Raw genomic sequence first — 14,807 nt, 5'->3', positions numbered from 1 at the left:
AATAAAGTTATGGATTTAAAGCAGGCTTAGCATCTAACACAATTTCTCAAATGTTGAACTTCTCGTAAAGCTATGTTCAATTCATCTGAAAAAAGAACCTAAGAAGAAATGGCCATCCACCTACACTGGTAAGCTTGAACAGGACAACATTAATCAGAGAAGCAACCAAGAGGTCCATGGTAACTCTGGAGGAGCTGCTGAGTGTTTCAGCTCAGGTGTGCACTCCACAAACTTGGGTCTTTTTAGGAGAAATGGCAAAAAGAAAGCCACTGTTGAAGGAGACCTATATGGAGTCCCATTTAAAGAGGACTACACACCTTGTTTAGAGTGTGTAATGAATCAGCACTGTGCAGCTCAAAGAGTGTGCTAATACTAGCTTTTTTTGTGTCATTGTTACTGATGTATAAAAAATGTTATTTAGAATAAACAAACATGATGCCCGGCTAATAGTGTGTGGGAAACCCTGTCTGGTGTTGACTCGGAGGGGCACAATACATGTCCACCACACTTTTCAGATTTTTATTTGTTTAAAAAAAAGGTTTGAAAACCATATAGTTTCTTTCCTTTTCCCTTCAAAATATGCAATACTCCTTTTGGTCTATCTCCAATAATTCTGAAAAAATAAATAGAAAGTTGTGGTTGTAACATGAGGAACATCTTTCAGAGGGATAAAAATTAGATCAAGGCACTTTAGTTCCACAGAGGAACCACTTAATGGCCTTTTTGCTTTTTTGTATGTGTATGGGACCCAAAGAACGACCTATATTTACAAGACCAGTTTGGTCCCCTCTCCATTTTAACTTATATTCATAGAATGTACTAGTTCCTTTTTACTTATTTATTTATTTATTTTTGCATTTATTGGAACTGCTAATTGATAGAACCACACTTTCTGTTGAAATGAGCTGCAGCATAGACTTTTTCAGAATTTTCTTCAAAGGTTACAGCGTTTTTGAAAGGTTTATTTCAAACACTCAACTCGCTTGAATGTTCAGTATCCAAAAAGGTTTTAGTTATGGAGGTGACGTGTTGTTTTTCTTTTATACGACCAGGTTAAAAACTTTCCTACCTACTCTTATTAACTTGATCTGAAACAGAAATTGACTCATTTGAATCTAAATGTCATCTTTCCCCAAAATACATTTTTCTTTTCCTATTAGACTGGTTATAGCCTAATTAATCTACTGTATTTGTTTTGACAAAACCCTATTTGATTACTCAGTTTGTTTTGGCTTGTGCAAAATTTCACAGGATAAAACCCAATTTGACTTTTCGTTTTAGTCAGTAGGTTTCACCCACCTTGAATCAGAGCCAGTTTGATAGCTGTGCGTGGTTAGCAGCTCGTTGTTAGTATGTGTGTGAGTGAGTGTCTGAGAAGCTGGTTTGTAGGAGTGTGCTAAGCCTCAGTCTTTGCTGGCATATATTTGGAAATAACCTCTCAATGGTTTCTGTGAATGTAGAAAATGCCACAGAGGAATGTTTCTTTCTTCTTCTTTTTTTACTGATTTTATTTATAAAGGCTTGGATGCCATAGCAAAATGCTGCTTGTGTGAAAGCCTCTGAAAATACTTGCACTCTTCATTTTACAAATAAATCTGTTCTGCAAGAGACGGATTTATTTACTTCTGCAAATCTCAGATGTTTTTTTTTTTTTTTTTTAAAGAAAATAGGAATTGGGTTTTCTTCTTCCCATTTTCTGTAGATGCAGAGGTGTGCAAGCATTTCACGTGTTTCTGAAAAGATCTGCTGTTTTGTACTGTATCTGTCGTCATCGCCTTTCCATTGTAACCACTGGGTCTCCCCAGCTGGTCACCATGGATGGTTGTCCTGTGTCACTCAAAGGCTGGATTCTGTTGGTGAATACTGGTTTTTGATTAGTTCCTGTTATGCCTGTGTTTCTCAATGACAATCACATTTGGGATAAAACCATCTCCCCTGTCTTCATCAGTCTTTTCTCTCTGTCTCACTTTCTCAATGTTTCTCTGAATTTTAATTCCCTCAGTTTGGCAGATCCTCTTTGTCTCTACTTTGTCTCACTAAAAACTGTTTTCTTAACTGACTCAAGTCAATTATAGAGTTTCTAAGAAAATGACAAAGAACAGGACTTGTTTTATTACAAAAAGCTAGCATAAACCCTTCTCTTTACGACCTTAGCTCTAAACGACTTGTATTCGGTGGCACCAAAGTGTGCCTACGTGCTGTTAGCCGAGCAGAAAGAGTGGGACGTACTCCTCAAAGGAGACAAAGAAAAGAAAGAGGCTGTTACCCTTCCATCGTGTGCTGTTCCAGTGTCTGTCACAAAACTGTCATCTCCAGCATTCATGTGATTCTCCTCGCATCTCTCTTATTCCCCTTCCTAGTGTCTGGTTAGATTGACCGTGATCACCCAAAAGCAGATCTTCTCCTCTGAAAATAAGGTTACTCATTTCTCCTCCTGTGGAATGTGTAATGCCCATGCACGGAAATCCTCTCTCACACACATTGGTTTGCCTGTCATTACTTATCGTCTGTTGTTCTCTTGTAGAAAACGCAAAAGAGCATCCCAGAAAGTTGCGGAACACTGTTTTTAATACACTGCTTAACTCTGGCTTGAGCATGTATGAATGTGCGTGCATCTGTTTTTGGCATAGTGAGTGTTCTCTTAACCTAAATAAGACGATAAAAGCTTATCTGTTGATCCCTTTTGACAAAGTTAACATTCATCCTGACCCAGCAACTAAATGTTCCATTATGCTAAGCTAAGCATCGACTCCTGAGACTTCAGCAGTTCCCTCTAAGCAAACCATGCATAGTGACTTACTTTCCTCCTCCTTTCTCCTGTCTGAAAGAATGCACCCACTGCAGGCATCAACATGTGTAAATTTCATCTGCTCCTGTAGAGTAGCCGAACCATAAAGATGGGGGGGTGGGGGGGGGACTCACCGAAACCGTTGCACCTAAAGTTATTCTTCCCCACTTCAAATTAGATCTATTATTACATTTTCAGGCGTTTCCAATAAATAGATTACTAAGAAACTGTTTGAGTAGTAAAATGAAAGTTTTTTTTAATCCAAACCCAAAACTAAACAACAGGTCTCTCTTGGAAACTAGACTATGAATCTCAAGAGATTTTCCTGTACAAATAAATGATTAATAATAAAAAGGTCTCAGAATGATTGAAACCGCTAAGCTGAATTCTTTATAATGAGACAGATTCCCAAACCACATGTGGACTCAGTCACACCCGATATAGGGCTTCATTGGGCGCATCAGGTAATCTTAAGATGAAACTGATGCGTTAGAAAAAAAATGGTCACGTCAAAAAAATTGTCTGAAAATGTCCAAAAAGAGTTCTTTGCGCAATCAAGGAAAGGGATACCAAAAAAGCACAGCTGGAAGGACAGCTTGCATCTTGAAACTTTAAGTAACAGTGTCTACGCCCCCTAAAAGCTACCAGATGTTTTAAGAAGCCCTTAGCAGACTGTTGCAGCAAGACCCAATGGCAGCAGGCGCTTAGGTTTACTTTCCTCAAAATGAGACACACTGAATGCTGAAGGGCTCGGAGACGTACACCACGACTGACCCAAAAGCATAAGAAAAGTTAGTCCATATTTGCTTACGAGGATACAAATAAGCAAAAGAGACGGCAATTCTGCAAAACTGTGCTTTTTAAACTTCTTTAACAGCTGTCAGTCTGGGCTTGTTTCCCCAGAAGATGGATTTGCAGTGGGGTGTGAATAATTTGAGATGCAAAATTGTATGAAAATAATTTTATCTCCCATGAACATTTAAGATCAAGATAAGGTAGTGAAATAAATTTCCCTTGTAAATTTGATTACTTGGTTTTGTTTAGCCCTCTCCAGAACGCATATACCTGCAGAATGTGTCATTGAGCACGAGTTCTGGGAACGGTTGATGCCAGTAGTGGGAGTAGTTCGTCACAGCATTGATGTTGGATCCATAGCTTCTTTTCTAATTTGTACCACTGGTGACTTTTAGGCGTTGGCCAGCATGAGTTTGAACACGCAACCCATTCTGAACCTGGAGAAGTTCCAGGAAGGCCAGGAGATGACCCTTCTCCCGCCAGGACGAGACAAAGCCTCTCCATCCTCCACAGAGTTCAACCCTCTGATTTACGGCAATGACGTTGATTCAGTGGATGTGGCCACTAGGCAAGTAGTTAACTTCTATTTCCATAAAAAAATGTAAAGTTACTCATAGGTTCAATATCAATATATTTGGCCAGTTGGATTTATGCTGTCTTTGAAGACGGTAGGTAGGGAAACCCATTTTAAGGAAGGTTACTAACTGAAAAGCACATTCTATTGTTTTGATTTATTTGGCTATACTAAAGAAAAAAGTCAAATTACTGGAACTTATTTAGACTAAAATGAAAATAGGAGGTTACAAATGGGTAAAATTATGTCAATTGTTGAAAACCTCATTAGACTCAACTGTTGGGCAACTCGATGCTAAAATGGGGATTTTCTTCTACATTTTCAGTTGGAACGCTGCTGCCACCTTGTGGTAGCAACAGCACATTACATGCAATTTGTGTTTTAAAACAAGCCGTAAGGATTGATTCAGCTGTAAGACCCAAGCATTTTAGTCAAAACATAAGCTTTTTGATATCTAAAAATGATCAGTTTCTCTTCAAACATGTATATTCTTTCTCCTGACAGCTCTTTAAATGAGGTTTCCAGCTGATCAAACATGTTTCAAGAGGAACTATTTTTTTTTTCAACCTTTTTTTTTCCAGGTGTCTATAAAGTTTATGTTTGGAACAAAGTTCTCGGGTCTTAAGAGGCTAAACTTGTCAAATTCACATGCCACAAAGAACCATTTAAAAACTTTGTAGCCCAGATACAACTTCAGATGATGGTATTTGGGCTTTTCTGATTATTGTGCAGCCTTATATACTACGCTAGTGTTCTATCATCTGTATCGCACAACATTTAGTAGTGTTTTTGTTTTCTCTTAATTAAAACATCTAATATTTTTTCTTTTTTTTGTTTTTTAGGGTTGCCATGGTGCGATTCTTCAACTCTCCCAATGTTCTCCAGGGCTTCCAAATGCACACGCGTACTCTGCGGCTCTTTCCGCGACCGGTGGTCGCTTTTCAGTGTTCATCTTTCCTCGCCTCTCGCCCACGCCGCTCCTGCTTTGCCGACAAACTGTCCCACACCCAGGCGGTGGAGTTCTATGGAGAGTGGGCGCTCAATCCCACCAACCTTGCCTTTCAGAGGATACACAACAGTAAGACTCATTTAACATGGTAACGTTTTTTTGCTGCTGAGAATGTGCTTTTTCATTGTGTCGAATCAAAACCGGCCTCCGTGCCTCTGTCTCTTTCAGACGTGTATGATCCGTCTTTAATTGGGGACAAGTCCAAGTGGTACGCACACCAACTACAGCCAGTGACATACAGAGTCTATGATGGAAGCTCCTTGCTGGTCGAAGCTATGGCTGGTCCATTGGAAGATGAAGGCAATGAGTCTGACCCCACAGACAGGTTAGGAGACCAGATCCACCTCGTACTCTGGTGGCTAATCTGGTTTTCCTCATTTTCAAGCCGTTTGTTTTGAGCAGCTTCAGATTTTCTGTTCTTGATCTTGTCTCCCAGCGGCAGTGACAGTGATGGCTATGATGACTCCAGCTCTTCCTATTCCTCACTTGGGGACTTGGTCAGTGAGATGATTCAAGGCGACATCCAGGGGGACACGCCAAGTATGTTCTTTAGCTTCAAAATTATACCCGAGGAATATTGTCGTTTTCCTTTGCCCTCAAGTCGTACGTTTGTCCTTTAGGCGTGGATCCTCCTACTCACGCTGCACTAGGAGATGCCAGTGAGGTTGAGTTTCAAGACTTCCACGACTTGAAGGACAGCCATAACCTGGATGGTCCCTCCAGTGGCGACGGAGCTGTCGAACAGTCAGACGGACAGCCGCTTCGTTCAAGCTCCAGCACAACTGCAAGCTCAAGCCCCAGCACGATCATCCAAGGAGTCAACCACGTGTGTGGCGTTTCTAACCAACCTCAGAGATTACCTGCACGTAGTGATGGGTCCGGCAACACCGATGCGTCGGCGCATGTGTCGGTCTCATAGAGCGAAACCCGTGTCGATGTGTGTATTGCTACGGAAAAGTCACGTGACCGATACAGGAACTGTTTCGAACTGACTGACGCGCCAAACTGTTTCTGTTCCCTCTAAGCTGCACGCGTGTGCATTCGCGCACAACAGCGCGCACAGCAAAGCTATGCTGCACAGTAAATAAAATCCAAGCTGAACTGTAAACAAAATAACGGTTAATTTTTAACCATTTTGCAACTCTGGTGTAATGGTGTTGTACCACAGTCTCGCTATGTGAGCGCCAGGTGCTGATCGGAGCGCACCACTGATGGATGGGTTCTGCAACGCCTTTTTGGTTGGGCGGGTTGCGCTGTGCGTCTTTGTTCTGAGCGTCGTTTCAGAAAAAAACGGCTGATCTACACTGAGTAGAAAGCTGCTGCTCTGAGTAGTTTTTCCTCCCTTTGTCATACTCAGCATTTCCGATTTCAGAACATATGATATCAGTCAGGTAACTAAACAAAGCGCCCGATCAACCATTTGTAAAAAATAAAAAAGCCAGTCCACAAGCATCCTCTTTCACATTATTTATTGACTGTATCTAAAAAAAATCAAATATATGTTTAATTCAGATGAAAATATAAAATAATACAATGCAACATACAATGATTTAAATTGTATTGTGTATACTTGGTCATCAAATCAGTGTCAGTTAACTCTGTCAACCAGGTTGCCTGTAGGGATTTTTAAGGTCCAGCAGGTGTCAGTATTCAGTGACACAGTATCGGCACAGTATTGGCACAGAGTTGCAATGTGTCGAAACGTTTCATGACGCCTCATCGACCCATCACTACCTGCACGTCTTATGTGTTGCTCTTAAGAAAGCATTTGCACGACGCACATGTATCTCTGCTTCTAGGAGCAGGTGGAAGCGCCTGAGATTGAAGCGTCGGCAAGCGCGGCTTTGCAGAACCCGGTCCCTGGGCTTGGCAGTCAGCCTTTTCTCAGGCCGCCAGCAGACGCCGGTCTGGTGGATCCTGCCAACAAAAAGCAAGAGTATGACAACCCATACTTTGAGCCTCAGTATGGCTTCCCCACTGAGGAAGACACTGAAGAAGAGCAAGTGGAGTCATACACCCCTCGATTTAACCAGAACCTCAACGGCAACAAGTGAGGACATGACTACCATTTAAATGTGCTCTCATCCAAGTTGATGTTATCTTCCTTTTTTTCCCCTGAGCCAGCACGAGTTTGCGCGTGTTTAAAATCTCACGAGACCTTTCCTTTGGTTTCAGGGTCCAGCGGCCTTTACGTCCCAGCAGCCTGAGGCTTCCAGGAGAGTCTGATGGAGAGGGCGACTCGCGCAACAGCTCGCCGAATTCCACCATCTCCAACAGCAGCAATGATGGATTTGGTGGACTCATGTCTTTTGCCAGTAAGCATGATTAAATGTTAATTGTTTCAGTGAATGAATATTCTCTGATAAGTATAGAACTAATCAACAGAACAAAATTAAAGGATCCACACCTAACCACAGGATGACTTGCAGTGCTCTTGTTTTTTCAATAGGGTTTTGTTCTCTGTAATAAACAGTCCAGTTATATGAATCAAAATGCCAGATATCAAGCTATTGTTGTTGCAAGTTGATTTGACATTTTTCTCCCGACCAAGGTTATTCCCAAATTCTCTGTTGGATGAAAGGGAAATTGCTGGAGGCTCATCTCTTTTACACTTTGCTTTAGTGCCTGTTTTTTTTTTATTTATTTTTTTTATCATACAACAGGTAATCTTTACAAGAACCACGGCACCAGCTTCAGTCTGTCCAATCTCGCCCTTCCCAACAAGGCAGCCCGGGAGAAAGCCACACCTTTCCCCAGCCTGAAAGGTAAGGGAGCGCCAACAGCTGTACACGGGTTCAAGTTTTACACGAGGTCCGTTTCCGCAATCTTATTGTCTGGTCTTTGGATTCAGATTGTTTCACGTAGGAGTTAACATAATTTGAAGATAAGGCTGATATATTACTTTTTTGTTATATTTATGCTTAAGATTTTAATATAAATATCCAGCTTTTTAGAGCTAAATACCTGAACTACTTAGACTAAATGTAACAATAGCATGTATTTATTTTTTTTTTATTTGTACATAAATTTGTTTGTCCTTCTCTACCATTTTTTTCTTTTTTTTTGTTTGGGGTGTAAAAGAATACTTTAATTTTGATGTTGAGGAGGAAATGGAGCAAGCAGGTTTGTAAAATAATTTTAAAGCTTTTCTCTCCTTCCACTGGATTGCCAAAACAAATATGGCACTATTTAAAGGAGAATATTGAGAATAATTACAATTTTTTTCTCTTGAGAAAATCCACTCCAAAGCAGACTTTTATTTTGTTGTAAACAGGAAGAACTGATCTTTTCTTTCCCATGTATAGTTTTTTTACTCAAGTAATTCTCATTGGTTTATGGGTAGAACTGGGCGACATGGTCAAAAAAGGACTTTGAGATATTCTGTTTGTGCATTAAACAGTTTTTATAATTATCGCAATACAATTTCAAATGAACAATCAAGTTTCTGAGACAGAATCTGTGTCAATACAAACTGAAAGAACAAATTAAAATAGATATTAGCTAGAACTGAGACTTTAATTTCAAACATTCCAAAAAAGGAAAACCTGGAAATCTCCAATGCAAAGAGGTTAATGTACAAGTTGTTTAAGAGTCCAACATATTTCAGGCAAATAAAAAGAGGGTGTAAAACTCAACTTGTTGCATTCTGTTCTTCATCTTTTTAAAAATGCTAAAAAAAAAAAAAAAGAAGGTGGCTCCACGTATTGCCTGATTGGCCTCTGCCTAATTGAATTTTAAAGCCTACCTTTAACATTGTTGTTAGTAATTTTCTGTTCCGTGATAAAACATTTGTTACTGTTTCATTGGCCAGCTCTGTGTAAGTGGTCGTGTAAACTCTGTTTAGGCTGGATTTTCTCTTCATTTGAGAAAAAAAAAATAAAAAAAACAGATGAAGCATGGTGAAGTTACTCAATAGCTCCACTCAATGTGGAATAGCTGCCATTAAAAATGCTCCGTTCCTGTTCATTGTGATTTGTTTTGTCTTTGTTCAGATTCCCCTGACAGTCCGGGTACGTTATGTCTGGTGTGATAGTTTGTCCTTGACTAGATATTTCTGTTATCTTTCAAGATGACACGTTCCCGTCTGACACCCTGTTCTCAGCGTAGGACTGAGATAGAAGTTACACCCTCAGTATACGCTACTTGTTTACCCTTTCTTTCCCTTTTTTCCCCTCTGTTATTCCCGCTTGTGGGACAGTTGGACTTTTTTTGAACTCTAAGATTTTTTCTGTGACTGCAAACCTTTTATTGATGTGGAATCTACATCTGTCTGCTTTAATTTAGTCACAAAAGGCATTTTTTTAAATTATGTTCACAGAAAAATCTTCCTCTAGTTAATGGAATAACCTCTAAGCCTCCCTGACATTTTTCTGACCTTGTTTGTGTGTTTGGTGATACTTGCTGCTGATTTATGTTTCACACTTTGATTGGATTTGCAATTAAACCAGATAAATAATTTATTTAACAACTCCACTGCTGTTATCGTTTGTGTTTTTGGGCTCATTTGAAGCTTATCTCCCAGATTTAAAATTGTCATTGTGCGTAGCTCGTAAAGATTTATCCCCATTCACTGTCACTGTTGAAAGGTTGAGCACCGTTCACACAGTTCAAGGACTGATGCATACATACAGTATTTACAGTGTACTCAGAGGCTGTAAATGTTAATTGTTTCACCTTATCACCTTATCAGTCACACCCAGGCTCATCAATACGTGCTATTTCTTTTTTCTGTTTCCCTTTATATGTTTTTTGGTTGTACTTTTGCACGATTTTAAGTGTGCATGTCTGTTGTGTGGTGGGTCGATGATCAGACTGGTTGTGTCTGGGCCGGTGTCCTTCTTTCTGTTCACCTTTTCGCTGCACTAATTCTGAGTTTTGTGTGCAGTATTTGGGCTAAATTCTCTAATGGAGGTAATTACAGAGGCCGGCCCGGGGAGCGGAGAAGGTGGGTTCTGCCACTTTGTTTGAGTGAGCTGCATGCTTCTCCAAGCCAGTCAGTTGCGTCTCACCCAGCATTTCCACTGTGTCTTCCACTCATGTCAGTCCCTGTGTGTCTTCATCAGAAGTCGAGTGGAAACTTCTGACCACGTTGTCATTTCTAATAACTGTTCTTATTTCTCAGTCTGTTATTTCACTTCATAACATGTGTTGGTTTCATTTCTAAAAGTAGCCTTATCGCAATTAAGGTGCAAAAAATTTAACTGTAGCTCTAGGTCTAACAGCAAGTCGGGGGGGAAAAAATGAACAAAATGACATAAATGCTGGATAAGAAATGATTTATAGTCATTTATAAGCTTCTGTTTGTTGTGCTTTCTGCTTCATGGTCCCTCAGAGTACAACAGGGGGTTGGGCTGAATTTTTCTGTAATTGTTTTGAGAAAAAGCATTCAAGACTGTACAGTCAATCCCTTGGTTAGCAAGATAAAGGAAATGGGTTATTTTAAATTCAGCTCCCATATCGCTATTACTGGAGGTAATGGGGATATGGAAAGCAAGCTTGACACATGTAAAAACATTTTTCAAAAGGTTTAGATCATTTATACATGTGGGATTTATGTATCAAAATGATTAAAGGTTTCATTTTGTGTGTATTTAAATCATATTTTCTGTTTATAAAAATGTTACAGTGCATTAGTTTGGATCTCTTTTATCAATACTTGGCGGAGTTTGACACAGAAACTGTTAGGACAAGTTCCATGTGTGGTTAATGAAATCATGCATAATCTGCTCAATCCCAGCAAATATGCAGTGGAATGCTGACAGATTTCACTGCCCACACAAACGTGGATAAATGGAAGTTGTTAAAATAAGAGACGTGTTTCTAAGATTTTAAAGTGTAAGAGACATAATAAAAAATCTGGTTCATTGTGTTTTAATTTATGTCAATAGCATACGCTGCTATACAAAAGAGTAATTTCCCATTTTAAAGCTTTTTTTTTTTTTGGCCTTTCCCATTTTTGTCACACTTAAAGGAGTAATGAGTAAGAAATGTACTGCAAAATCAACCAAAATCATTCTCACTTGTCTCCTGGGATGGAAGTAACATTCCCTATAAACAATTGGTCCTTTCCATCAACAATATCTTAGTCAAGTTTTTTTCCTGTCAAACCTAGAGGTACGATCTGGAACTGCTTTTGTTCATAGTGTAGCCCGTGTTTACTTCCTGGTTCCTGAGCCAATCATATGAGAGTTCTCAGGGTTCCTAAAACAGAGTGCAGTGTTTGGTATTTTATCTTGGCAAAAGAGCAGCAGCCTGAAAACATGGAAGCCAGTAAGAGAAGTGGACCAGAAATATAACAGAATACAACATCATATACCTGTCCTGTGGAAGTAAAAATTTACAACAGCAACAAACCGTTTAGACACGGCATATTAGATTGTTGTGACTGGCAGGCTGTTGTTTTGATTTGAGCCACTAGGTGTCAGTATTACTTATTGCTCCTTTAAGTACTTACGTGCAGGGGTGACCAACACCAGTCCTCAAGGGCCAGTGCCCTTTATGTTTTGGATGTTTTCCTGCTTCAACACAGCTGAATTTCCCAAATTTCATGAGGATGTGTGACAGAAACCTGCTAATGAGCGATTCATTTTATTCAATTGTTTTGAATCAATGCAACATTTAAAACATGAAAAATACTGGCCCTTGAAGACGGACTATGGACACCACATGTTCAGATCATCCAAAAAAGTTTATCTCAGACAATTGACGCATTTCGCTCCATCATCCATCACAAATAGACTCAATCCATATTTCTGACGGACAATGGAGGAGGGTTCTCTGTCATACCGATGTGCTGGTGGGAAATGCCCCATTGACTGGAATGGCTTTTATTTATGACGTAACGGAGAATGCACAGATGAAGGAAAACGTGGGAATGAGGGATCACTCTTTGCTGCTGTACGCAGAGTGACACGCGGGCACTTTCTCACGAGCTGCAGCTGCGACCAATTAACAATGTAACTTTCTGCAGCGCTGTTTTTTTCTTCTCTCTCAAGGTTTATCACCATAGGAATGCAGGGGAGTGAACAGATCATTCTAGAAGATTTTAGGGTTTTCTCTTCATTCTATTGATTTGTGCTATGCACAATGGTACATTTTGCTGAAGCAGAGGGTAAATCTTATTACCAAAACCTTTTTCATGTTTTCATGTTTCTTAAAATGGAAATCGGCACTTTTATTCAACCTGCTTCTCTTTTTATAAGGGGAAAAACAGAACAGTTTTGGCACGTTCGGATAAACTGCCAAAAGGCTTCTCTTGCACACTGCCTACTAAAACCTTTGTGAAACAAATACACTTCAGCTGATTTAGTCCAGATTTGTTGCAGCTATTGTCAAGATGTGGATATACAAAGTATGAGGCTTCTCCTATATTTTCATGAGGGTTTTAATGTAGTTTTGCAGTATTTATTTTGAAAAATATTTAGGCAAGGCTCATAAAATTGGATTTTCTTTATTGGTTTAATCACCTATAAATCAGACGTACTGTATTTTTTTTGGACCATAAGGTGCACCAGATTATAAGACGCACTAATTATTTCTCCCGTGTGTGATATCACTCCGCCCCTTCATGTACACAGCTCTCTCCTGAGAGGGAGCGCTATCCGTCTCTGTCGGATGTAAACTTCACCCGAGTATGTGGGGGGGGGGCCTTTACATGAATGCGCTTCTAGTTTCGACAGTCTTGTAGACAGCTCAGGGGTCCAATCAGGTAGTGACACGGTGTACCGTAATGCTCAGAATATAAGCGGAGCAGCTTTATTGCTTACCAAAGTCGTACTTACACATTGTAACAGAATTTTGAGTGCATTTTACCACATAAAATCGGTCAGTAAGCACAACTTTAATCACATATAAGGTGTACCATTAATTTTTGAGAAGATTTAAGGATTTTGACTGTGCCTTTTATAGTCTGAAAAATACGGGAGTAACATTTGTAATAGTGGTTCCACTTGAAAATAGTTCTTTAATGCCGTAGTGTCTCAGAAATACTACATTTTACATTTACACATTATAACTTTTGAGCTGTACTTGAGTTATATCCGATATGTAATTTCAGGCGGAAATTGCTGCCAAAACCCTCTGGCCTTAAAGGGTTAAATCAAGGTTAAACTATTTGTTTAGAATTGCTTTTAAATGATAATGTCGAAATTTGTATACCAACTTGTCTTATACTGCATCTTGACCTGCTGCTACTATTCCACTGCAATGTGCTTGCCTCTGTAATGTTTTTACTGTCTCTGTAATGCTTTTCAATCATCTGTAATGTTTTTTTTTATTTATTTTGTTCTCGTATAGCACTTTGAAAAGTGCTTTATAAATAAACTTACCCTTTTAAAGGAGAAATAAGTAATAATGACACCTAGTGTCTCAAATCTAAATGACACACAAAACAGATGACTTTTTTTTTTTGGCAACCCTAGGAACTCTTCATATGATTGGCTCAGGATCCAGGAAGTAAACACGGGCTACACACTGCACCGAAAAAAGGTCCGCACCGTACCTCTAGGTTTGAAAGGAGAAAAACTCTTAAGAAATTGTTGATGGAGACAATCTTTTTTAATAGGGAATGTTACTTCCATCCCAGGTGTCAAATGAAAATGATTTTGGTTAATTTTACAGTGAATTTCTTACTTATTTCTCCTTTAACTATAAACTGGACTGCAGTCACACCTTTACAAAAAGGGTCAGAGCTGTTTTTAAACTAGTTGAACTGTCAAACTAGCAAATAGCAAGAAATCTTTTTTTTTTTTTTTTTTATTTGAACACGTTAAAGGTAAAATTTGTTTTAAATCCCTTCCCTGCTGTCTTCAGTATTTCAGTAGTGTGGTTTGTATGTGTTCACCTTTTTATTGTAATATATAATATATTTATTACCACCTTAAGATCACCCTCTGAATAAACATGGTACTAAATAAAATAATAAGATATATAGCATAGCAAATAATTTGAGCTTTCATTCACTTGTATAGATATGAAAGGACAAGGTTGTGGTTGGCCTTGCAGGTTCATAGGATGGCTTTATATTGGGTGTGGCAGGGAGCCAGTGGAGTTGATGTACAGGTGTGGAGTGGATGATTTAATGATGCAAGATGCTGTCTTCTGTAGCAGTTGCAGTTTATGGAGGGTTTTCTGGGGGACAGGGAGGGAAGGGAGCTGAAATTGTAAAGTTGAGAGGTGAGTGAGCTGTGAACCAGTTTGGCAAAAAATGTGAAGGTAGAACTTGCTTGATGCTGCAAAGCTGACAGTAAGTTAACCAGGTGATGTTGTGGATGTGGAAAGTGAAGACGAGGATGGAGATGGCTGTCCAGGATGATACCAAGGCTCTGAAGCTGAAAGGTCATTGATACGAACAGCCGTTTAGGTTTCTATCTGTGCTTTGAGGGAGTGGTGTAGATAAAACACACTCACCTGCTGACATATCCAGTCCTTTCATTTGATATATCATAACATAGCTGTTTACACACAGATAAACGGCATATCCCTGCATTTTTTACCAATACAGTACTATAAACAACATTTTCATGTCATTTCTTCTGGTTTTTCTTTTGTGCATGACATTGACTAACTGCTATTGACATCGTCCTTCCCCTGACCTTAACTTATTTGCAGCTAATGTGCCATGAGCCAAAGGGATTCTTGTG

The 14,807-nt window shown here is 39.4% G+C and overlaps 1 protein-coding gene across 18 annotated transcripts in view; it reads left to right on the top strand.

Moving 5' to 3' along the window:
• madd (MAP-kinase activating death domain) overlaps nt 1-14,807 on the top strand; it is a 69,741-nt gene that overhangs the window by 27,733 nt on the left and 27,201 nt on the right. For 9 of the 18 annotated variants that reach the window (XM_036135994.1, XM_036135993.1, XM_036135997.1 and 6 more), the window contains exons 8-15: nt 3,979-4,151; nt 5,000-5,235; nt 5,335-5,491; nt 5,603-5,706; nt 5,787-5,992; nt 6,966-7,216; nt 7,342-7,481; nt 7,830-7,931. In XM_036135994.1, the coding sequence (XP_035991887.1) occupies nt 3,979-4,151; nt 5,000-5,235; nt 5,335-5,491; nt 5,603-5,706; nt 5,787-5,992; nt 6,966-7,216; nt 7,342-7,481; nt 7,830-7,931 (1,369 nt within the window). Of the gene's footprint in view, nt 1-2,360; nt 2,418-3,978; nt 4,152-4,999; nt 5,236-5,334; nt 5,492-5,602; nt 5,707-5,786; nt 5,993-6,965; nt 7,217-7,341; nt 7,482-7,829; nt 7,932-9,158; nt 9,177-10,051; nt 10,112-14,807 lie in introns of all 18 variants that reach the window. The other 9 variants (XM_036135990.1, XM_036135985.1, XM_036135989.1 and 6 more) reach the window with 3 other exon arrangements.

This window comes from Fundulus heteroclitus, chromosome 4 (assembly GCF_011125445.2).
Source record: "Fundulus heteroclitus isolate FHET01 chromosome 4, MU-UCD_Fhet_4.1, whole genome shotgun sequence".
Taxonomy (NCBI): domain Eukaryota; kingdom Metazoa; phylum Chordata; class Actinopteri; order Cyprinodontiformes; family Fundulidae; genus Fundulus; species Fundulus heteroclitus.
This window is presented reverse-complemented; position numbering and strand designations above follow the sequence as displayed.